The sequence below is a fragment of the Misgurnus anguillicaudatus genome, chromosome 25 (genome assembly GCF_027580225.2).
Source record: "Misgurnus anguillicaudatus chromosome 25, ASM2758022v2, whole genome shotgun sequence".
NCBI classification, from domain to species: Eukaryota; Metazoa; Chordata; class Actinopteri; order Cypriniformes; family Cobitidae; genus Misgurnus; species Misgurnus anguillicaudatus.
The window spans coordinates 27,550,748-27,573,612 of record NC_073361.2 but is presented as its reverse complement, the minus strand read 5'-3'; the positions used below and the strand labels follow the sequence as shown (position 1 = coordinate 27,573,612).

General features: G+C 36.2%; 2 protein-coding genes across 2 annotated transcripts in view; both read left to right on the top strand.

Moving 5' to 3' along the window:
- The first annotated feature begins 463 nt into the window (after positions 1-463).
- On the top strand, positions 464-11,533 carry trdmt1 (tRNA aspartic acid methyltransferase 1). The gene is made up of 10 exons (XM_055181307.2): positions 464-626; positions 923-1,032; positions 2,200-2,276; positions 2,383-2,454; positions 3,775-3,840; positions 4,947-5,016; positions 5,611-5,694; positions 5,795-6,093; positions 6,358-6,545; positions 11,236-11,533. The coding sequence occupies exons 1-10, from the start codon at positions 563-565 to the stop codon at positions 11,367-11,369; spliced, it is 1,164 nt and encodes a 387-aa protein (XP_055037282.2). The 5' UTR covers positions 464-562; the 3' UTR covers positions 11,370-11,533.
- Positions 11,534-11,664: 131 nt separating this feature from the next.
- The window catches only part of cubn (cubilin (intrinsic factor-cobalamin receptor)), a 47,199-nt gene continuing 35,998 nt past the window's right edge, over positions 11,665-22,865 (top strand). The window contains exons 1-11 of the mRNA XM_073864187.1: positions 11,665-12,352; positions 12,580-12,709; positions 15,284-15,412; positions 15,520-15,621; positions 15,701-15,804; positions 15,892-16,018; positions 19,185-19,353; positions 19,451-19,582; positions 20,388-20,483; positions 22,131-22,255; positions 22,357-22,543. Of these exons, the coding sequence (XP_073720288.1) occupies positions 12,234-12,352; positions 12,580-12,709; positions 15,284-15,412; positions 15,520-15,621; positions 15,701-15,804; positions 15,892-16,018; positions 19,185-19,353; positions 19,451-19,582; positions 20,388-20,483; positions 22,131-22,255; positions 22,357-22,543 (1,420 nt within the window). The 5' untranslated portion in view covers positions 11,665-12,233. The remainder of the gene's footprint in view (positions 12,353-12,579; positions 12,710-15,283; positions 15,413-15,519; positions 15,622-15,700; positions 15,805-15,891; positions 16,019-19,184; positions 19,354-19,450; positions 19,583-20,387; positions 20,484-22,130; positions 22,256-22,356; positions 22,544-22,865) is intronic.

Here is a 22,865-nt window from a genome sequence, read left to right as displayed (position 1 = left end):
GCATGATCATATAATCCAACGGCAACCAATCAGCGTGAAGAGCCTTCCCTCACCTCTGTCCCATGACAGCTTTTGCAGCATCCCTCCTCCACCCCATGATCCCCATCGCCGAATTCCCTCGGCCAGCACGACAAAATTGCTTTATTATCACAGGGATGTTCATAAAGGACATAATATAAATTTTTTAATATATTTATATGCATTTTATTTTGTTACGGTGTTTAGCAAAAGAAAATTAAATACATATACATACGTAAAATAATTATATTAATCTAAATGTGCATCTTAGACAAACAGGAAACAACAAACTCTCAATTTAATTATAATACATAAATAAATTACCACAGTAATATTTATTTCTTACCCACACACATAATATTATTATTAATGTTGTTGTTTTTGATGTTAATTAAAAAAGATTGTAAATATGCGACTACAAGAAACGGAACCGTTTTACTGTGCTTGTTTCCACACGGTCTTGTATTATTGAACTCCCACGTGTCTTGCGGCTGAAGCGCATTCAGTCACTGTAAACATAATCCCAAAATTAAATTTTTAAGACATGGATAGACTGCGTGTTTTGGAGTTATACAGCGGAATAGGAGGAATGCATTATGCTCTGAAGGGTACAGTAACATTAAGTTTATTATCAGCTTTACTGTTGCTTAGCAGCTATGCCTGACAGCTGCTATTCCACACGTTAAAGTCTTTAGTTACTTTTTAACCCAGAAACTCAGACGCTGAAACTCTTTCTCATTTCTTTGTACGTCCCCACAGGTGTCACTGTTCCCTTATTGAAAAGTATTGAAATATTACAGGATCAAATCCAGATCAAATTTGTTACTTCCTGTGTGTTGGAATACAAATCTCATATCTACATTTTAAGATAAAAGACTGACAAATTTTGCATCTGTGGTTTTAGAGAGCTCAGTTGAAGCAGAAGTGGTGGGTGCTGTGGATGTCAACACAACAGCAAATGAAATATACAAGCACAACTTTCCCAATACCCCACTCTTACCTAAAACTATTGAGGTGAGTTCATATCTGAAACCCAATTCATTCAGATGACAGTCGTTCATCAATTATGTGACCACGTTATGTAATTGAGCATTTTATGGACACTTTCACATGACTTGGTTTATTTTTAAATGATCTTTCCTTTGTCATCAATTACAGATATTATTTAACTCAGTGGTTCTTCAACTGGGGTCCCGCAACATGGCCCCAGAGGGGCCCCAGTTTTAATGCTACAGTTTTAAAATACATTAATTTATCATAAATTCTGTGTAATTAAACCTCAGATAAATAAGGTTACTTACCATCAGCACTACATTGTATAATTTAATATGTTTTGTTTAATTCAAATGTTAAGTTTTGGAATGTTTTATGTCATACATTTTCTTTGGGGGGCCTTGAAGGGATGCACCTTACACAAGGGGGACCACATGCCGAAAAAGTTTGAAAACCACTGATTTAAGTATTGCGTTACAGTAGCTTTCTAAATGCTTAGAAATTTTAACATAAAATAATAGAGTAAGACTATTGGCACTGATTTTTTATTTATTTATTTTTTGGTCAAATTTCCGTGTTCCAAACAACAGGTTTCACTTTTAACGTCCAAAAAATGACATTTCTCTGTTAGTGTCAGCACATAGTCTCATGACCGGGGCTTTAAAATCATATTGGAGGTGAAAGTGTAACTGAGAATAGTTTTTGTAGCGTTTAAAGGTTGTGTGCTTTGTCAGCATGGTAATTATGTACCTGCCAGTGGACTTTATCAAATACTCATTTCAAATAAAGGAATGTATTCTTGTGAAGAAGTATATGTATATGTAATGAAAAGTATATGCATTAGGTCCAGCTGGTTTGCAAATTTAGTTTTTATAGATGCTTTAATTTGTGACCCTGCCTGTAAAAACACACTAAATCTCATTATTAGATTATGAGATTTTAACATGGATTTTACAGACAGGATCACATTTGTGTTCCTTGGGGTACAAAGCCATTACCTTTGCATTGGCACTGCAATCCTCTACCAGTTGAGCTACAGGCACACCAAGGAATTTTGTTATTTATGGAGATTAATCTTAATTTACTTGGTTTCATAAGAATATTTGTTGTTTTATAATAAAACTTTGGATAATTTATTCTCTGTAAAAATCTTTGTTTATTGTAGCTTATTTTGATTTTGTGTATCAGGGAATGACTTTACAGGATTTTGACAAATTGAACTTTGACATGATTCTGATGAGCCCCCCGTGTCAACCATTTACCAGGTGATCAAAATGTTTCTTTTATATTAAACATCACACTATCATATTATAGTTTACTTTTTGATTCTGTTATGTAATGACATGCAGTTCAATGTATGTTTGTCTATAGGATTGGTTTACAGGGAGACGTTACAGACCCCAGAACAAAGAGTTTTCTCTATATCTTGGATCTTCTGCCAAGGTATTTTTATTCATCACATTGCATTTATGAATTTTGTAGACGCTTTTATCCAAAGCAACTAACATTGCATTCAAGCCATACATTTTTTATCAGTATGCGTGTTCCCAGGAATCTACAGTAATGCTGTACCAGCTGTTATTTTCACTTAAAATTACTGTAACATTTCTCTTTAATATATAATTTATATATATAGGTCATAATACTCTCACTTAAAGGATTAGTCAATTTTCTTAAAAAAATCCAGATAATTTACTCACCACCATGTCACCCAAAATGTGGATGTCTTTTTTTGTTCAGTTGAGAAGAAACTATGCTTTTCGAGGAAAACATTCCAGGATTTTTCTTATTTTAATGGACCCCAACACTTAACAGTCCCAATGCAGTTCAAAATTGCAGTTTCAAAGGACTCTAAACAATCCCAAACAAGGCATAAGGGTCTTATCTAGCGAAACGATTGTCATTTTTGGCAAGAAAAATAAAAAATATGCACTTTTAAACCATAAATTCTCTTATTCCTCCGGCTGTGTAACACGCCAGCGCGACCTCACGTAATTGCGTAATTACGTCGAAAGGTCACATGTTACATATATGAAACGCACATTTGCGGACCATTTTAAACAATAAACTGACACAAAGACATTAGTTAGTATCATTCGGCATACAACAACATCGGAACGGTCCTCTTTCTCCACACTCGTAAACACTGGGGTGTAGTTTCGCATACGTCATTCGTGACCTCTCGATGTGATGACGTATTACGTGAGGTCATGCTTGCGCCACACACGACCGGAGGAAGACGCGAAGTTGTGGTTTAAAAGTGCATATTTTTTATTTTTCTTGCCAAAAATGACAATTGTTTCGCTAGATAAGACCCTTATGCCTCGTTTGAGATCGTTTAGAGTCCTTTGAAACTGCTATTTTAAACTGCATTAAAACTGTTAAGTGTTGGGGTCCATTAAAGTCCATTAAAAAGAGAAAAATCCAGGAAAATTTTCCTCAAAAAACATCATTTCTTTTCGACTGAACAAAGAAAGACAGCAACATTTTGGATGACATGGTGGTGGGTAAATTGTCTGGATTTTTTTGAAGAAAATTGACTAATCCTTTAAGTTTCCCATAAACAAGCCATATTTCTGGGAAATGTACTTTATATTTTCACATGTAATTATTTATTCATGAGCAATGAAGACTTGCTTCCTCTCTCACTCTCTTTCTCTGTTAGCTTTTTCTCACGTCTGTCGTGTTATTTTCAAGCTCTTTCAGAGTCATTTTTGGGAATCCTTTTTTTTTGAAAGAATGTACCTCCCCTCTTCCCCGCAGGCTCAGCAAGCGTCCACAGTTTGTTCTTCTGGAGAATGTGAAGGGCTTTGAGACCTCTGCTGCAAGGTAACTAGGGAGTCTTTTACGCAGGGAGATTGCTATGGTTACTTGGCTGCGAGCCAATGGGGTCCTGGGCTTGGTCTCTGTGGTGCTGTCACTATGGGTTTTGTTAACAAGAATCTTTAGCAGGGAGGATGACAATGAGGGCGTATGCCAGCAGTTGGTATTAACACTCAAAATTGACCTGAGTTGCATGATGCAAAATTATTATCCCATTGTATGCACAAAACATCAGTGCATATTTTCCCCAAATATATTTGTTTTTGTAATATACACTATAATTATATCATGTTTGACCACAAAACCAGCAGTAGGTTGCAGGGGTATTTTTGTAGCAATATCCATCAATACATTGTATGGGTCAAAATAATAGATTTTTCTTTTATGCCAAAAATCATTAGGACATTGTTTCCCAATCCTGGTCCTCGAGGCCACCCTCCCAGAAAGTTTTAGATGTCTCCTTATTTTAAACATCTGAGTCAACTTATCAGGCTCCTCGAGGGGGGCCTCGAGGACCACCATTGGGAAACACTGCATTAGGATATTAAGTAAAGATCATGTTTCATGAAGATATTTAGAATATGTTCTACTGTAAATATATAAAAGTGTATTTATCATCAGTAATATGTGTCGCTAAAAATTTCATTTGAACAATTTTAAAGGTGATTTTCTCAATATTTAGAACCAGATATTCATATAGCTTAGTTGTATCCTGGACAAATATTCTCCTATCCTAACAAACCACACATCAATGGAATGATTATTTATTAATTCAGATGATGTATAAATCTCAATTAAAAAATTTTAATTTTTTACTTTTATGACTGGTTTTGTGATCCAGGATCACACATGGCCTGATGACGTAGGACAAATATGTAATGTCTGTCTTAAAAATTCAATGGATATTGGCATTAAATTCTTAGTATTGCCCAATCCTATTAAGACCATCCTAAAGGTTTTGTTTAGGGTTAAATGTCACATTTCACTATTAAATATATCACATTACATGTAAAAATGACAAATTTAATAGAATGTCATATCCCATTTTATTGGGGTGGGGGGTTCTGCTAACACAGGCATGATAGTTTGTTTCTTATGTCTTTCTATTGCAGGGATGCTTTGCTTAACACTTTGAGGCAGTGTGATTACAGCTTTCAGGAGTTTTTGATCACACCAACACATGTAAGCACCAAAAATAGTTCCATCCTGAAACTCTTCATCTCTTAAAGAAGACATATTATGAAAATCTGACTTTTTTCATGTTCAAGTACTATAATTGGGTCCCCAGTGCTTCTATCAACCTATAACCCATGATAAACATCAACTCAGTAACTTAGTTTTGGTAAACTGTTCTCTGCAAGAACATGAAAAAATAGATAATTCAAAATTGGCTCCCCTTGTGATGTAAGAAGGGGATAATACCGCCCCTAAATCTGCACTTTCCAACCACGGCACTGCCATTTAGTTCAGAGAGAAAGAAAATGGAAAAAATAATTTTCAATTTAAACAAACCACCATCATGGCAATCGGTGTTTTGAATTTCATCATCTCATTTGCGTTTTAAAGGACACACCCAAAAATGGCACATTTTTGCTAACACCTATAAAGTGGAAATTTTAACATGTTGTTATAATAAATTATCTTTTGAGCTAAAACTTCACATACATACTCTGGGGACACCAAAGATTTTTTTTACATCTTAAAAAAATTCCTGTGAAATGTTAAAACAAGAGCTTATATTGCATTCTTGTTTTTGCAATGATTTTTTCTCCATAGCTTGGGATACCAAACTCCAGGCTTAGATATTTTCTCATTGCTAAGAGAAAACCAGCCTCCTTCTCATTTCAAACTTCAGAACAGGTGCATGCTTTTTCAATTTAGCTTGAAAACAATACAGTGTTATATGTACATTAGGTCCAACTCCGCAAGTTTATGTTTATGCAAGTTTTTCTGTTAACAGATTATGGAAGGTTTCCCCAAACCACTCTCCAGTGAATCGGCAGCCACCTTACACAATCATCCTACACCGTCTGAGAGTAAAAGCTCTGGGCCAATCATATTTAAGCTGGAGACGGCACAAGAGTTGGAACGCAAGAGGAACCAGGACAGCCAGGAGACGGTCCGGAGGCTGCAGGACTTCCTGCATGAGGAAGAGGACATGGATCGATATCTTCTGCCGCCCAAAACCTTGCTGAGATACGCTGTACTGATGGATATAGTTCAGCCCAGTAGCAGAAGATCAGTGTGCTTTACTAAAGGGTAAATAGCTTACAGTATCTTTACCTAACTTTGATCAGGCATATGGCTTTTCACTGTATGGGTGCTAAAACAAAACTTAAGATAGCCTAACATCAACAGAGCAACTGAGCCATGTCTAGGAATGACGATATCATAGATATCATAGGGTGAACCCTAGCAAAATAAAAGTTTTTCTCTTTCAATTAGGGTAAAAATAATGATAAAAGTTGATATCAGTGTGGTAATAAACAGATATGATCATAACTGTTGGTTGTCTTTGTGTAGTTACGGTCACTATGTGGAGGGGACGGGTTCGGTCCTGCAGTCCTGCGTGGATGTGGAGTTAGAAAGCGTGTTCAAGAGTCTGGAGCTGCTTTCTGAAGATGATAAAATAAAGCAGCTTCTCCGATTAAAGCTGAGATACTTCACACCCAGAGAGATCGCAAACCTCATGGGCTTTCCTGCAGATTTCAGTAAGACATCATCAGATACTGCTAGCCGCATTTAATTTGTACTCGCAAGCAGTGGCGGCTCGTGGCTGCTCATCCAAATTTAAAATATGTGTTCGGAGTGTCATGTGTGTTGCTTGTGTTTTCAAAATATGTGTTTGTTGCGTCATGTGAATGATGTGCATCACGTGTTTCATCAAAATAAGTGCCTGCTGCACACGCGTCAAAACCGTTTATTATAAAAGAGACGTTCACAAAATACACGCAAGACACTCCCTTAACACTGAACTCTGATAACGCATGAGATTATGCGAGTATCTGGCAAACACAAGCGTCTCTTTTATCATAACCCTTCACTGAAAAAAATGATTCATTGAATTTAATCAATTTTTTAAGGTTAGTGGTTGCAATCAATCTATTTAAGCTACATTTAAACAAAAGTTTAATATTTTATTTTACTTTACTAATCTTTTTTTTTAAATGTAGCTTCACTCAACGCGCAGAACACATATTTTGAAATTACGAACCACACACATGACGGGCTACACAAATGTTGTGACGAACTTCGCATCAAGCGCCCTCTAAAAAATAAGTTACCGGCGGCCACTGCTCACAAACCAACAGCGTAAAGACATTGACAAACAATATGTGGCCTTAGACCACAAACCAGTCATAAGGGTCAATTTTTTGACTATAGTCCCTTTCACACATACAGTCTTTACTGGTAATTTACTGGTAAATTGCAGTTAAGATGTCATGTGTGAACAGAACCTTTCCGGTAAATCAGTGCTCCCAATTTACCAGTAAGACAGGTTGTAAGATTAACGGTAATTTGCCGGTAAGCGCTGTGTGTGAACAAAAAATATAGCATTACCGGCATTTAGATGACGTCAGACCGCGCTGACAGATCGGGCGGGCCAATCAGAAAGTTTTTTATACAGGTGACGCGGTTTCCCCCAGACTGTTTACGGACGTTTCCACACACATGTTGCTAAAAAGTCGAGCACACCTGAAGTTAACATCCACATTTCTTCACCAAAGTTGTTTAAAACAGCTTACCATCTAATTGCCAAATTGCAGACGTCCTTAGCACACCATCTGTGAAGCCTAATGTGCAAACGCGCATCCGTTTGACGCCGCCTAACGCTATGTTGTTTGGTCACGAGCAACTTCGCGACCGCTTGCCACAGATGTGAAAACAACAAAATACGGACCGTGGATATTAAGTCATAACCCGCCGTTTACAAATACGACACAGACGGAGCTCGCCGGCCGTGCGCCACAGGTAACTTCCGCATTCTCTCCGAGTTTACCGGTATTTTGATACTGATGTGTGAATGATGTCTTACTGGTAAAAAGACGGAACGTCACTGCATGTGTGAACAGCACATTTTTGTATTTACTGGTAAATCCATTCTGGTAAATTCATGGTAATTTACCAGAATTACTGTGTGAAAGAGGCTATTGAGATTTATACATCCTCTTAAAAGGTTGATGTAAAAAGGCTTTTCACTGAGGTATGGTTTGTTAGGATAGGACAATATTTGGTCGATATACAACTACTTGAAAATCTGGAATCTGAGTGTGCAGAAAAATCTAAATATTGAGGAAAATCACCTTTAAAGTTGCCCAAATAAAGTCCTTATTGTACATATTTATCTTAGGAAATTTGCAAAATATCTTCATAGAACATGATCTTTACCTTGGTTGGCATATAAAAAAATCTATAGTTTTAACCCATACAATGTATTGTTGGCTATTGCTACATATACCTGTGCAACTAAAGACTGGTTTTGTGGTACAGGGTCACATATAAATTAAAGTAAATTTGAAGGAAACCAAATTGGTATTAGTTATTTAAAAAAAAAAAAAACGTTAAAGAAGACATATTATGAAAATCTGACTTTTTCCATGTTTAAGTGCTATAATTGGGTCCCCAGTGCTTCTATTAAAGGTATTGCGGAGGATTTTCTTTTTCCGGGTGGATCATCAAGACTTTTGGTCCTCCTAGTTGTCAATCAGGAGTGCAATTGCATTTTTTTTAAAAGTGGAGAAGGCGGTTCTTTTTTACAATTCGAGAAAATCCTCTGCTACACCTTTAATCTAGAAAATGTGAAAAAGATCAACCTTGTTTGTTTTTGTAAACCATTCTCTGCAAGCATGTGAAAAAATAGGTCAATGAAATTTGGCACCCCTTGTGATGTCAGAAGGGGACAATACTGCCCATTAATCTGCACTATCCAACTATCCACAGCACTGCCTTTAGTGCAGAGATCAGCTCATTTGCATTTTAAAGGACACACACAAAAACGGCACATTTTTGCTCACACCTACAAAGTGGAAATTTTAGGGCCCTATTTTAACGATCTAAGCGCATTGTCTAAAGCGCACAGCGCAACGTCTAAATGGGCGTGTCCGAATCCACTTTTGCTAATTTAACGACGGGAAAAATGGCTTGTGCGCCGAGCGCATGGTCGAAAAGTGTTGGTACAATTTTTTTAATGAGAAATGGGAGTATTTCGGGCGTAACGTGCAATAACCCAATGAGAATCTCAGCTCTCATCCCCTTTAAAAGTCTGTTGTGCTGGCGCTATGTCTAATCCCTATTTAGATGACGGACTTTGTAAACTGAAAAACTAAGCGGAGGAAGAAGATCTCCAATTTAAGATTAATGTTAAATAATTGTGTTGTTTTCACTTGTATTGACATTTTTATTTTTTGGATTAAAACCTTTAAAACCCGTTTTCTTTAAGTCATGGAAGTAAAAAAGCAGGCTTTTAGTTGCTTTAAATGTATGGCTATCCAATATCATCAAAAAATAATTTACAAGTATGTAAGAAAAGGTTTGTACTCTAAAAATACTTTATTTGTAACAAACAGGAGAAAAAGAATTTACAATCGGCTCTCCTTTCAGCACTTGGACAGCGTCAGTTTTTTTTAAGCATTACTTAAAAATGTTTCTCATCTCACCATATCCGCAGGTACAGAGTCGTCATATACAATAAATCCGTGAGGTAGCATTTAAAAAACATTTAAAAACAGATGCATTTGTTTAAAGCAAAGCATTTATTTACTTACCAGGCTACAGTTGAAGCAACTCTTTGCGCCTTCTAACGTCTCATAATTAGTCCTCATTTATGTCCAAGAGACTCAATAATAATCTTTTACATTCAATCCTTTAATCTTTCATATTTAAAAGCGTTTTTATGTGTGTGATAAGCAAACCCGCGTTGTCGTCCCGTTTAGGCGCATATTACTAATGTGCTCTTTAAATAACAAAAAAACATATTGCGCCATTGACTTTAGACTTGTCGACCAGGTTTTTGTTGGTCAATGGCGTAGTCTATTTTAGTTGCCTCAAAAATGGCAATGCGCCTGAGCACACCTCGTTTTCAGACCAGAACGCCCATGGGCGCAAAAGGGGGCGCAAATGCATTTGCTATTTAAACAACGTGGCGCTAAACGTGAAAATTATAATTGTGCAGGGTGGAAACTAGCAAATGACACTTGCGTCGTGCATTGCGCTGCATTGCGCCGGGTGTAAGATAGAGCCCTTAACACGCTATAATAAATTATCTATATGATATTTTGAGCTAAACTTCACATACATACCAATAAGATTTATTTTACATTTATTTTACAAAAGTCTTGTGAAATGTCCCCTTTAATATATATCCACTGCACTGGTATATGCATGCAAGTGTATAATAAACACCCTTTTATAAGTGTGACATGTAAAGGCTTTAAAGTCCAATCTGTCTTTCAACCAGAGTGTGAAACATTAATGAATAACATCCCATCATTCGCTTCTGCTGGAAGTTTTTTTACATTCAGGGGTGGCTCAGTAGCACTGTTGCCTCACAGCAAGAAAGTGCCTAGTTTCGAGCTCCAGCTATGTCAGATGGGCTTTCTATGTGGAGTTTGCATGTTCTCCCTGTGTCAGCGGGGGATTACTCCAGGTACTCTGGTTTCCTCCCATAGGCCAAAAACATGTAGGTGAATTGGAGACGCCAAATTGCCCCTCTCCCTATGTGTGTATAGATTTAAGGAATAGTCTACTCATTTTCAATATTAAACTATGTTATTACCTTAACTAAGAAGAGTTGATACATCCCTCTATCATCTGTGTGCGTGCACGTAAGCGCTGGAGCGCGCTGCGACACTTCGATAGCATTTAGCTTAGCCCCATTCATTTAATGGTACCAATCAGAGATAAAGTTAGAAGTGACCAAACACATCAACATTTTTCCTATTTAAGACGAGTAGTTATACGAGCAAGTTTGGTGGTACAAAATAAAACGTAGCGCTTTTCTAAGCGGATTTAAAAGAGGAACTATATTTTATGGCATAATAGCACTTTTGGGAGTAACACCCTCCCTCTGCCATTATGAGAGGGAGAAGGGGAGCGGACTTTTCAGGCGAGTCAAAGTACTCCCAAAAGTGCTATTACGCCATAAAATATAGTTCCTCTTTTACATAGTTCCGCTTAGAAAAGCGCTACGTTTTATTTTGTACCACCAAACTTGCTCGTATAACTACTCGTCTTAAATAGGAAAAACGTTTATGTGTTTGGTCACTTTCAGTGTACTCAGTTTAATTCATGCCTCAAGAAATATAAGATTTTACACTAATGCGTATATTTTAGCAATGCAATTGCCAACCTGTCTGAAATGTTCAAAGTTTACATTTTACATTCTTGTTTTGTGTATTGCAGCCTTTCCCGAGCACATTTCTGTAAAGCAGCAGTACCGTGTACTGGGCAACAGCCTGAACGTCCATGTGGTTTCAAATCTCATCCGACTCATGGTATCATCAGAAACATTTAAAATCAAACAGTGGAGGAAATGAAATCGAGCCATAATGCCATGTGGAAAGAAACTTGAAACAAGGGACATTTTATACGTATATGTAAATATATATATATCGTGGTTGTACATATATTTGAATAAAGTTGTTTTTGTATGACACTATTTATTAATAATGACATTAAATACAGTACAATTACAGCAGAATATTTGTATCCACCTGCTTATTCTTGCGTGACCCTGTAAAATTCAAGCTAATGAGATTTGGAGCATCAAAGTTTGATTTTAATCAGTGATTTCACATTGATTTTAATCTTTGACATGACCTTAATTAATATTAAAGATATCAAAGTTATGTTTTCACAGAATGATCGTGTAGAAAACAGTAAATCACAAAAAAATGACTTTAGCTGGGTTTTCACCAGCAGGGTCATTTTTTTTATTATTTTAAGATACGCGTTGTCATTAAAATTATTAAACAAAGTTCCAACTCCAAGTTTATTGTGACCAAATTTATCAGTGAGGTTATTCAAACATTTGACTGGTATTGTATTTAAAGCTAGGATCGTACATGCAAAAGCAATTAAAGTTGTGTAAACAACAGACTGTAATGCATGTGGTGTGAAGTTTATATTCAGAGTTTCACAGCTTTATCAGCAGGTTCACAGTTTTAACTTTGGTTACTGATCTCCAAAAACATGTGACGGCCTCTGACAATCACTCAATAGAGGGAAACAGCTGAGTTAAAGGCCCTGTTGCTGTTTTCATTTCCTTTATAAGGGTTTTTAGGAAAACGCAGGACAGTTCAGGGGCAAAGTGCATCTCTGGTCTGTTGGGCTTTAGGCAGAAGTGAGTCTGAAGGTCCAGTATAGTGTCTGATGAGCGTCCTGGGACGAGCTCTCTTAGCATGGCACAGACACTCAGATTCACCTGGACATTTCTTTTCCTTCTCTTACTTTCTGGGCTGCAATGCGATGATGGTGGTCAACCCCACAACCGGCAAAAAAGAGACATCAGCAATGACCAGTATGTATTTTGGTTTTGTTTTATGAGGGACGTTGGATGATCGAACTGTTGGATCCAAGATTTTGACTTGACCTGACTTTTGTGGTTTCCAGGGTTTCGATAGTCAAAATGTTTTTGCAACTCTCCAGCTAATTTGGTGTTAAAATTAAAGGGTTTAATTTTTAATGCGAGTTGTGCAGGGACATTTTGATCCTTTCGAAGTTTTCCAGTAACTCATTGATTTGCAGGCCTCGTATGATATCAGAAAACGGTCACCTCACGTTCTCCACCGGCTACAATAAAGACATTCGCTTCAACACCATAGGATCTGGAAGTTTGAAGATTGGGGCCGAGGACCTCGTCCAGCAGATAAATCAGGTGAGTCAAAGCAGAGGTGGACAGTAGTGAACTATTTTTACTTTTTAAGTACATTTTCAAGTATCTGTACCTAGTCAGTGTTTCTCTCTTAAAAACATACTTCAATATGTTGCCAAACATGTATAATTTGGCAGACGCTTTTATCTAAAGCGACTTTCATTGGATTATAATGCATACATTGGTGTGTTCCCGGTGTTTGAACCCATGACATTTTGCCCTGCTACAATGCTCTGCTGAGCGTTACAGGAGCAATTTCATGCAAATTTTTGTTTATTTTTTTCTCATCCTATTTTAAATATAATTTAAAATATATTTCAAAATATTCAAAAAATGGCCAAAAAATATATGTGCTGAAATATATTTTGAAATATGTTTACAAAAATGAATTTTTAACAATATATTTTTTTGCCATTTTTGTATACATTTAAAAAAATTAAATCTGTTTTAAAGTATTTATATTCACGCCACATTGGAAGGAAAATGATGTATGTTACAAACCTGTAAACATAACAGGTTTGAAAAGATTAAAATTAAATCTATGTTTTAACTGCAAAAATGTTTTTATAATTTTATACATTTTATATTTTATGCATTAATACAAACGTTTATATTTTGGCCAGGAAAAATATATTTTGGCCTTGTGGGTTGCAATATTAGAAATGTATTTGTTGCCCCTGAAATAAATTTTTATATATATATATATATATATGTGAAAAATATCAAAAATATACAGCGGGGAAAATAAGTATTTAACACATGAGCAATTTTATCAGTAAGGGGATTTCTAAGTGGGCTATTGACACAAAATTTCCACCAGATGTAGCCATCAAGCCAAATATTAAATGTATAAAAAGAAATCAGAACATTTAAGTATACAAGTTGAGTCATAATAAATAGAGTGGAATGAAACAGGGAATAAGTATTGAACACATGAAGAGAACAAGGTGCAAAATGGCATATAAAGCCAGGATATCACCTGAAATCTGTCAGTATTGAGAAAGAAACCCTGCTCCCTCTCAGTACTAATTGATATGAATTGATATCAGCTGCTTTAGTCCTAATTGATGACCTATAAAGGCTTCTCATTACCCAGGAGGCACACAGGAAAGACTTAATGATGGGTAAAAGCAAAGAACTCTCTCAAGATCTTCATAATCTTATCGTTGAAAAGCATTTTGATGGGAATGGTTATAGGCACATTTCCAGAATGCTAAATGTTCCTGTAAGCACTGTGGGGGCCATTATCCAGAAATGGAAAGAGCATCACTTCACCGTAAACCGGCCATGATCAGGTGCTCTACGTAAGATCCCTGTCCGAGGAGTCCAAGGAGTAATCAGGAGAGTTCTCCAAGAGCTAAGAACCACTCGGGCAGAACTTCAGGAAGACCTTGCATCAGCAGTCACTGTTGTTTCAAAGAAAACTATAAGCAATGCACTGAACCGCCATGGCATCCATGCATGCTCACCACGTAAGACTCCATTACTGAACAAAAAGCATGTTGATGCTCGGTTAAAGTTTGCGAAAGAGCATTTGGAGAAGCCTGTGGATTATTGGGAGACTATAGTATGGTCAGATGAAAGCAAAATTGAACTTTTTGGCAGTCATTCCACACACCATGTTTGGAGAAGAACACCATACCAACAGTTAAGTTTGGGGGTGGAAGCATCATGGTTTGGGGCTGCTTTTCAGCATGGGGTACTGGCAGACTTCATATTATTGAAGGCAGGATGAATGGAGAAATGTACCGGGACATGCTGGATAAAAATCTGCTACCATCTACTAGAAAGCTGAAAATGAAAACACAAGGCCAAGGAAACAATGAAGTGGTTTCAAAGAAAGAAAATCAAGTTGCTTGAAGGGCCCAGTCAATCACCTGACCTAAATCCCATAGAAAATCTATGGAGAGAACTGAAGATCAAAGTTCATAAAAGAGGCCCGAGGAACCTTCAAGATTTAAAGACCATTTGTATGGAAGAATGGGTCAGAATCACTCCTGAGCAATGCAGACGACTGGTCTCTCCATACAAGAGGCGTCTAGAAGCTGTAATCACCAACAAAGGCATTTTTACAAAGTATTAAATAAATTGTGTTCAATACTTATTCCCTGTGTCATTTCTCTTTATTATGACTCAACTTGTATACTTAAATGTTCTGATTTCTTTGTATGAATTCAATATTGATGGCTACATCTGGTGGAAATTTTGTGTCAATAGCCCACTTAGAAATCCCCTTACTGATAAAAATGCTGATATGTCAAATGCTTATTTTCCCTGCCGTATTTAATTTAGTTTTACCTTCTACAAAATTTATTTAGCATACACTCTAAAAATGCTGGGTTATTTTCAACCCAGCGTTGGGTCAAAAATGGACGACCTGGGTTACAGTAACCCCCCCAAATTATATTTGTCCCAACAATGGGTTAAAATGAAAAAGCTGGTTAAATTACAAACCAGTGGGCTGGGCTCCTTTTTTTGATCCAATGGCCAGGTTGAAAATAACCCAGAAAAGTGTATATTTAAAACATTTCGGGCCAGAAAAATGTATTTTTTACCATATGCGATTCTCTATTCCAGATCAAAATTAACAAAGCTGACATCGACACCATTAAAAACAGTGGCACGCCTCCAGACATTACAAACCAGCTCAATCAGCTGAACACCAGAGTCACTACACTCGAGTCAAAAGTTCAGACCATAGAACAGGTACTGCATTGATCATCCATTTCACCTTATTGCTCATGTGATTAAACACCATAGCATTTCAATCTTTATGATTTAATATCTCTTTTATGGTGTCCTGTGTTTCACAGACAGTACAGAGGAAAACATGCAGCAGTAATCCATGCCAGAACACAGGGACCTGTCTGAACCTACTAGATGCATTTTTCTGTATCTGCCCTGACAACTGGCAGGTCAGTCACTCAGATCAGCAACTGTTACAATATTTATTTCATTTAGATGTGCTACTGACTAGCACTTTATTCCCCGCAGGGTCCCACGTGTGCCGTAGACGTAAATGAGTGTCAGATATTAGCTGGAAGTCCGCTGGGCTGCCAGAATGGAGCCACGTGTATGAATACCCCAGGAACTTTTACGTAATCTCTGTTATTTGTTTTTGTTCCCATGTTGTGCTTTTATTGTATGATTGAACAATATAATAACATTTAACTCTTGGTTCTCAGTTGTACCTGTACTCCAGAATGGTACGGCCCACACTGCACATCCCGATACGATGACTGTGCTGGTGGTAGTCAGGATCTCTGTGTTCACGGGCTGTGCATTGATTCAGACAGAGTCACGCCCAACCAGGTAATAACTAATGATATTGAGTCTTATTATTTTGCATGCATTTGACACGGTACACATAGTTTAATAGAGGATTAAATGAAAATAAAATATGCATTAGTACATGTTTGACATAAAAAATGCAAATGCAATTTTTTTATTTTTTTGCATAATATAGCTTTAAAAACAAATCTAAAATGATAACATACAACTGGTAAATTCAAGCCACCCCCAAGATTTGTTTTCTGTCTTAAGACAGAATCAAATAAAGAAGTAAACATAATTTGAATGCTGTTTCACCCACATGAAAAAATACTGTGGTACACTTTTGAATTAATAAACCTTACCCTAGTAAATATTAGAGTGTTTATAGTATTTACCACCCCTTACGAAAATTAACTATGGTTTTACTTCTATTAAAACCCATAGTTAAACCATGGTTACTGTAGTAAAACAATGGTTACCACAAAATAACCATGGTTTTAAACACCACGGTTTTCAAAACCCATAGTAAAACCATGGTTACTGTAGTAAAACCATGATTACCACAAAATAACCATGGTTTTAAACACCGTGGTTTTCAAAACCCATAGATAAACCATGATTACTGTTTTAAACCATGGTTACTACAAAATAACCATGGTTTTAAACACCATGTTTTTTTAAAACCCATAGTTAAACCATGGTTACTGTTTTAAACCATGGTTACCACAAAATAACCATGGTTTTGAACACCATGGTTTTCAAAACCAATAGTTAAACCATGGTTACTGTTTTAAACCGTGGTGACCACAAAATAACCATGGTTTTAAACACCATGGTTTTCAAAACCCATATTTAAACCATGGTTACTGTAGTAAAACCTTGGTTACCACAAACTAACCATGGTTTTAAACACCATGGTTTTCAAAATCCATAGTTAAACCATGGTTACTGTAGTAAAACCTTGGTTACCACAAAACAACCATGGTTTTAAACACCATGGTTTTCAAAACCCATAGTTAAACCATGGTTACTGTTTTAAACCATGGTTACCACAAAATAACCATGGTTTTAAACACTGTGGTTTTCAAAACCCATAGTTAAACCATGGTTACTGTTTTAAACCATGGTTACCACAAAATAACCATGGTTTTAAACACCATGGTTTTCAAAACCCATAGTTAAAGCATGGTTACTGTAGTAAAACCTTGGTTACCACAAACTAACCATGGTTTTAAACACCATGGTTTTCAAAACCCATAGTTAAAAGATGGTTACTGTTTTAAACCATGGTTACCACAAAACATCCATGGTTTTAAACACCATGGTTTTAAAAACCCATAGTTAAACCATGGTTACCGTTTTAAACCATGGTTGCCACAAAATAACCATGGTTTTAAACACCGTGGTTTTCAAAACCCATAGTTAAACCATGTTTACTGTAGTAAAACCATGGTTACCACAAAATAACCATGGTTTTAAACACCGTGGTTTTCAAAACCCATAGTTAAACCATGTTTACTGTAGTAAAACCATGGTTACCACAAAATAACCATGGTTTTAAACACCGTGGTTTTCAAAACCCATAGTTAAACCATGGTTACTGTAGTAAAACCATGGTTACCACAAAATAACCATGGTTTTAAACACCGTGGTTTTCAAAACCCATAGTTAAACCATGGTTACTGTAGTAAAACCATGGTTACCACAAAATAACCATGGTTTTAAACACCGTGGTTTTCAAAACCCATAGTTAAACCATGGTTACTGTATTAAAACCATGGTTACCACAAAATAACCATGGTTTTAAACACCGTGGTTTTCAAAACCCATAGATAAACCATGGTTACTGTTTTAAACCATGCTTACCACAAAATAACCATGGTTTTAAACACTGTGGTTTTCAAAACCCATAGTTAAACCATGGCTACTTAAGTAAAACCATGGTTACCACAAAATAACCATGGTTTTAAACACCATGGTTTTTTAAAACCAATAAACCATGGTTACTGTTTTAAACCATGGTTATCCCAAAATAACCATGGTTTTAAACACTGTGGTTTTCAAAACCCATAGTTAAACCATGTTTACTGTAGTAAAACCATGGTTACCACAAAATAACCATGGTTTTAAACACCGTGGTTTTCAAAACCCATAGTTAAACCATGGTTACTGTAGTAAAACCATGGTTACCACAAAATAACCATGGTTTTAAACACCGTGGTTTTCAAAACCCATAGTTAAACCATGGTTACTGTAGTAAAACCATGGTTACCACAAAATAACCATGGTTTTAAACACCGTGGTTTTCAAAACCCATAGTTAAACCATGGTTACTGTATTAAAACCATGGTTACCACAAAATAACCATGGTTTTAAACACCGTGGTTTTCAAAACCCATAGATAAACCATGGTTACTGTTTTAAACCATGCTTACCACAAAATAACCATGGTTTTAAACACTGTGGTTTTCAAAACCCATAGTTAAACCATGGCTACTTAAGTAAAACCATGGTTACCACAAAATAACCATGGTTTTAAACACCATGGTTTTTTAAAACCAATAAACCATGGTTACTGTTTTAAACCATGGTTATCCCAAAATAACCATGGTTTTAAACACTGTGGTTTTCAAAACCCATAGTTAAACCATGATTACTGTAGTAAAACCATGGTTTTGCTAATAGTAATCAATGCACCAAAAAACCATGGTTTTATCACAATAAAGCATGGTTAAATTTCGTAAGGGACAGATTATCAACTCACATAGTTGATGCTCCTCAAATAATATAAAAAGTGTAATAATTACTATAAAATACTACAGCATACTGCTATTTACTACACCTTACTATAGTTAATATTACAGTATACTAGAGTATTTACTACAGTTTATTAACTCACTATAGGTAATGCTCCAGAATACAACAATATACATTAAAAGTGTACAATAATAATTACTATAAAACTACAGCATTCTACTAAACTTTATTATAGTAAATATTAAAGTATACTACATTCTTTTTTCATGTGGGCATGTTCACTTGCATTTTACAGATCAACAACAGCAGTTTCAGATTCAGTTATACAGATTAAATTTCAGATTACACTTTGCTTTAGCACCTATCAAACATCAAAGATAGTTTATTGACAGCTTCCATTCTTTTTAGTTTTTTTTCTCAATTAAATGCTCTTAATGTCCCATTACAGCCCAAGTATAAGTGCGTCTGTGATGCCGGTTGGATGTCTCCACCTGGAGAGTCAGCGTGCACAGCTGACGTGGATGAATGCAGTCTTCCTAACAAGCCGTGCTCCACAAATCCACCTGTGCAATGCTTCAACACACTGGGCTCCTTTTACTGTGGCTCCTGTCCTGCAGGTTAGACGACCCACCCAAAGGCTTTTCAGGTTTTATTTGAAATATGCATCAGATGGTTATCAGATGAGATGAGTTTTGCCTTTTTTGGTTCTTTCAGGATGGCAGGGTAATGGTTACAGCTGTCAGGATATAGATGAATGTGCTACAAACAATGGAGGCTGTTCTATGTCCCCACCTGTGCCTTGTCTTAACACCATGGGCTCCTTCCATTGTGGACAGTGCCCACCAGGTCTTATTCTCTACTCATTATTATATGCTTTGTATAAAATTACATATTTGTGACCCTGGATCACAAAACCAGTCATTAAAAAAAAATAATATTGCTAAAATCGCCTTTAACTTATTCGCCGCCAGCCATTTTTTGAAAAGTTGCACATTTTTTGTCATAAAAGTTTCACAAAATGCCTTCCAAGGATAGACAGCACGATTGGTAGAGAATTGCATTAGCAACACAAAAGTCATGGGTTTCATCCCAGGTATAATGTACTATATAGATGGAAAGTGGATAAAAGCTGTCAAAATGCAATAATGTAATTTAATCATACAGATCTGAATACATGAAAGTGAATTCTTTTTTGTCATCTTCATGTACTATCTTTAGGGCCTTGCTTTCTTTTTAAGAGGATTATGTTATCGTCTAGTTCAATATTTTATCTCCAGAGAGGGCTGGGAAATAAAACACTTCTATTTTTAGTTAGCCTGAAGCGTTTGTGGGTCATCTGTCCTGTTTCCAGATGCAAACCAGCCAGTAACACTGCTGAGTCACGTTTGCACACTGTAATATGTTTGAATTGAGAACCAGATGGATCCTAAGCTGAGGTTTCATAATATTCCCTCTGGGAGAGATTGAGGAAGAGAGATGCATTAGATGGATTCATTGATGAATCTGCTGTCTGCAAGTCCCCCAATACATTATGCTTTACAAGTCTCAGTAGACTTCCAGATTGCAGAGTAAGACCAGACACACAGACAGGCTTGAGCTGGAAACGCCCATATGTAAGATGACACCACTGACCCCATATGTGTCTCCTCAGGCTATGAAGGAGACGGGAAGACTTGTACTGAAGCCGACATCTGCTCCGCAAACAATGGTGGATGTCACCCGCTTGCATCATGCACGTCTACTCCAGGTGCACAACACACACTGCATGCTTTTACTGTAGTTAGTTTTTATAGCATCGCATGACCGGTAGCACTGGTGCTATAACAGGATGTTTTATGTCATTATGTTATTGCAGGGTTTTATAACTGATGTAAAATGCAATTATATAAAGGCTAAAATGCACGCTCTGCACATTCTCCTAACCAATTTCATAAGGTGCATGCTGGGATGCATTTTAAACAGTTTTAAGAGCACTGCCATGTATGCGAGCTATATTTCCATTTGTGTATCTTTTGTTTGTCTAGGAAATAATAAGTACACTGTGAATTTTTTTAGTGGACTGTCAGACCAAAAAATATATACACTGCAAAAAAAATTATTTTCAAGAAAAAAAATTCTTAGTATTTTTGTATTGTTTTCAGTAAAAATATATATCAAAAAATTCTTAAATTAAGATGGTTTCTCCTGATGAACAAAACGACCCAAGAAAACAAGTCCAGTTTTTAGACCCAAAAAAATCAAATTTAAGTGATTTTGTGCAAAAAACGAGCAATAAATCTGCCAATGGGGTAAGCGCAAAAATCTTAAAACATTTTTCTTAAACACTAAATTCAAGAAAAAATTGCTTACCCCATTTTACAGATTTTTTTGCTTGTTTTATGCACAAAATCACTTAAATTTGATATTTTTGGTCTAAAAACTAGACTTGGGTCATTTTGCTCATCAAGAAAAAGCATTTTATTTTTAAGAAGTTTTAGATATTTTTACTGAAAACAAGACAAAAATACTAAGAATATTTTCATTTTTTGCAGTGTAAAAGTCTTAATATTTATTTTAGGACATATATAGATGAAGCAATGACTAAAGGCCAATATAGCAATAAAAATGGTAACACTTTACAATAAGATTGTATTTGTTAACGTTAGTTAATGCATTAGCTAATGTAAACTAACAATGAACAATACTTCTACACTGTAAAAAATACTTTGCTGCCTTAAATTTTTTTGTTGAATTAACTCAGATTTACAAGTCATTTCAACTTACTATTATTTATCTTGACTAAAGATGAGTTGTTTTAACTACAGGTGAGTTGTTATAACTAATAAAATTAAGTTGACTTTTCTCAACTATATTTTATAAGTTGTGACAACTCATCTCTGTTGACATGACTTGTAAATCTGAGTTGATTTAACAAAAAATTTTAAGGCAGCAAAGTTTTTTTTTTATAGTGTACAGCATTTATTAATCTCACTGCAAAATATGATTTTTCTCTTTGGGATGAGAAAAAAATCTTGAAATTTCAAACAAAATTTTCTCACCCCATTAGCAAATAATTTTGCTTGTTTTAACCACAAATTCACTAACATTGTATGTTTTTTTTCTAAAAACTAGACTTATTTTCTTAGGTCATTTTGCTGATCAAAAAAATACATCTTGATTTAAAAAAATTAGATATTTCTACTGACCAAGACCAAAATACTAAGTAAGAAAGTCATTTTTTGCAGTGCTTAGATTAGAAAAATGCTTAATAAATGCTGAAAATATTGTGCATTATTAGTTCATGTTAGCTAATGCATTTACTTGTGTTAATAAATACAACCTTATTATAAACTGTTACCTTCCTGTGCTTTCTATCTAGTAAAGTATCACTTCTGAATTGTTTGTCTCTATGCAGGAAGTTTTATCCCATCATGCACCTGTCCTCCTGGTTATGTGGGTAATGGCTATGGACCTGCGGGTTGTACCCAGATCACCGACATTTGTGGGACCAGTAACCCCTGTGTGAACGGCCAGTGTGAGGTTTGTGTTTTGCTAATAAGCCGTCATGATTTTGCATAGCATCCCTGTGGGCCATCACATTTATTTATCCGTCTATCTAAAATTTTTGTCAATCTTCCCAGAACACAGCCACTGGATACATTTGTCGCTGTGACCCAGGCTGGGCGGGTCAGAACTGTGATCAAAATGTGAATGAGTGCTCCAGTAATCCCTGTCAGAATGGAGGTACCTGTGTTGATGGGAATAATGGGTACACCTGTACCTGCACTTCCCAATGGACCGGACCACAGTGTCAAACTCCACAGCAAGGTGTGTTTGTGTGTCCTGGTAATCCCTATGTTGTGGGTACCCGTACCGATGTCCCCACCACGATAGTAAACCCAGTAATGTTTGACCTTTTGTGGCCATTTTTTGGTCCCTATGAGGAAAACTTTTAATTCATTCTAAAATATGTTGGGTTAGGGAAAGGGGATAGAATATACAGTTTTGTTAGTAGTATAAAAGTCATTACGTCTATGCAAGTCCCTATAAAACATAGAAACACCCCTTACGAAAATTAACCGTGGTTTTATTGTGGTAAAATTGTACTAACCATGTTTGTTTTTTACTACACTAACCATGGTTTAGCTAT

Coding starts and splice junctions, on each gene's coding strand:
- trdmt1 (XM_055181307.2), top strand. CDS start 563: ATGGATAGACTGCGTGTTTTGGAGTTATACAGCGGAATAGGAGGAATG. Junction 1,033..2,199: donor TCTTACCTAAAACTATTGAG/GTGAGTTCATAT, acceptor TTTGTGTATCAG/GGAATGACTTTACAGGATTT. Junction 6,094..6,357: donor TCAGTGTGCTTTACTAAAGG/GTAAATAGCTTA, acceptor GTCTTTGTGTAG/TTACGGTCACTATGTGGAGG.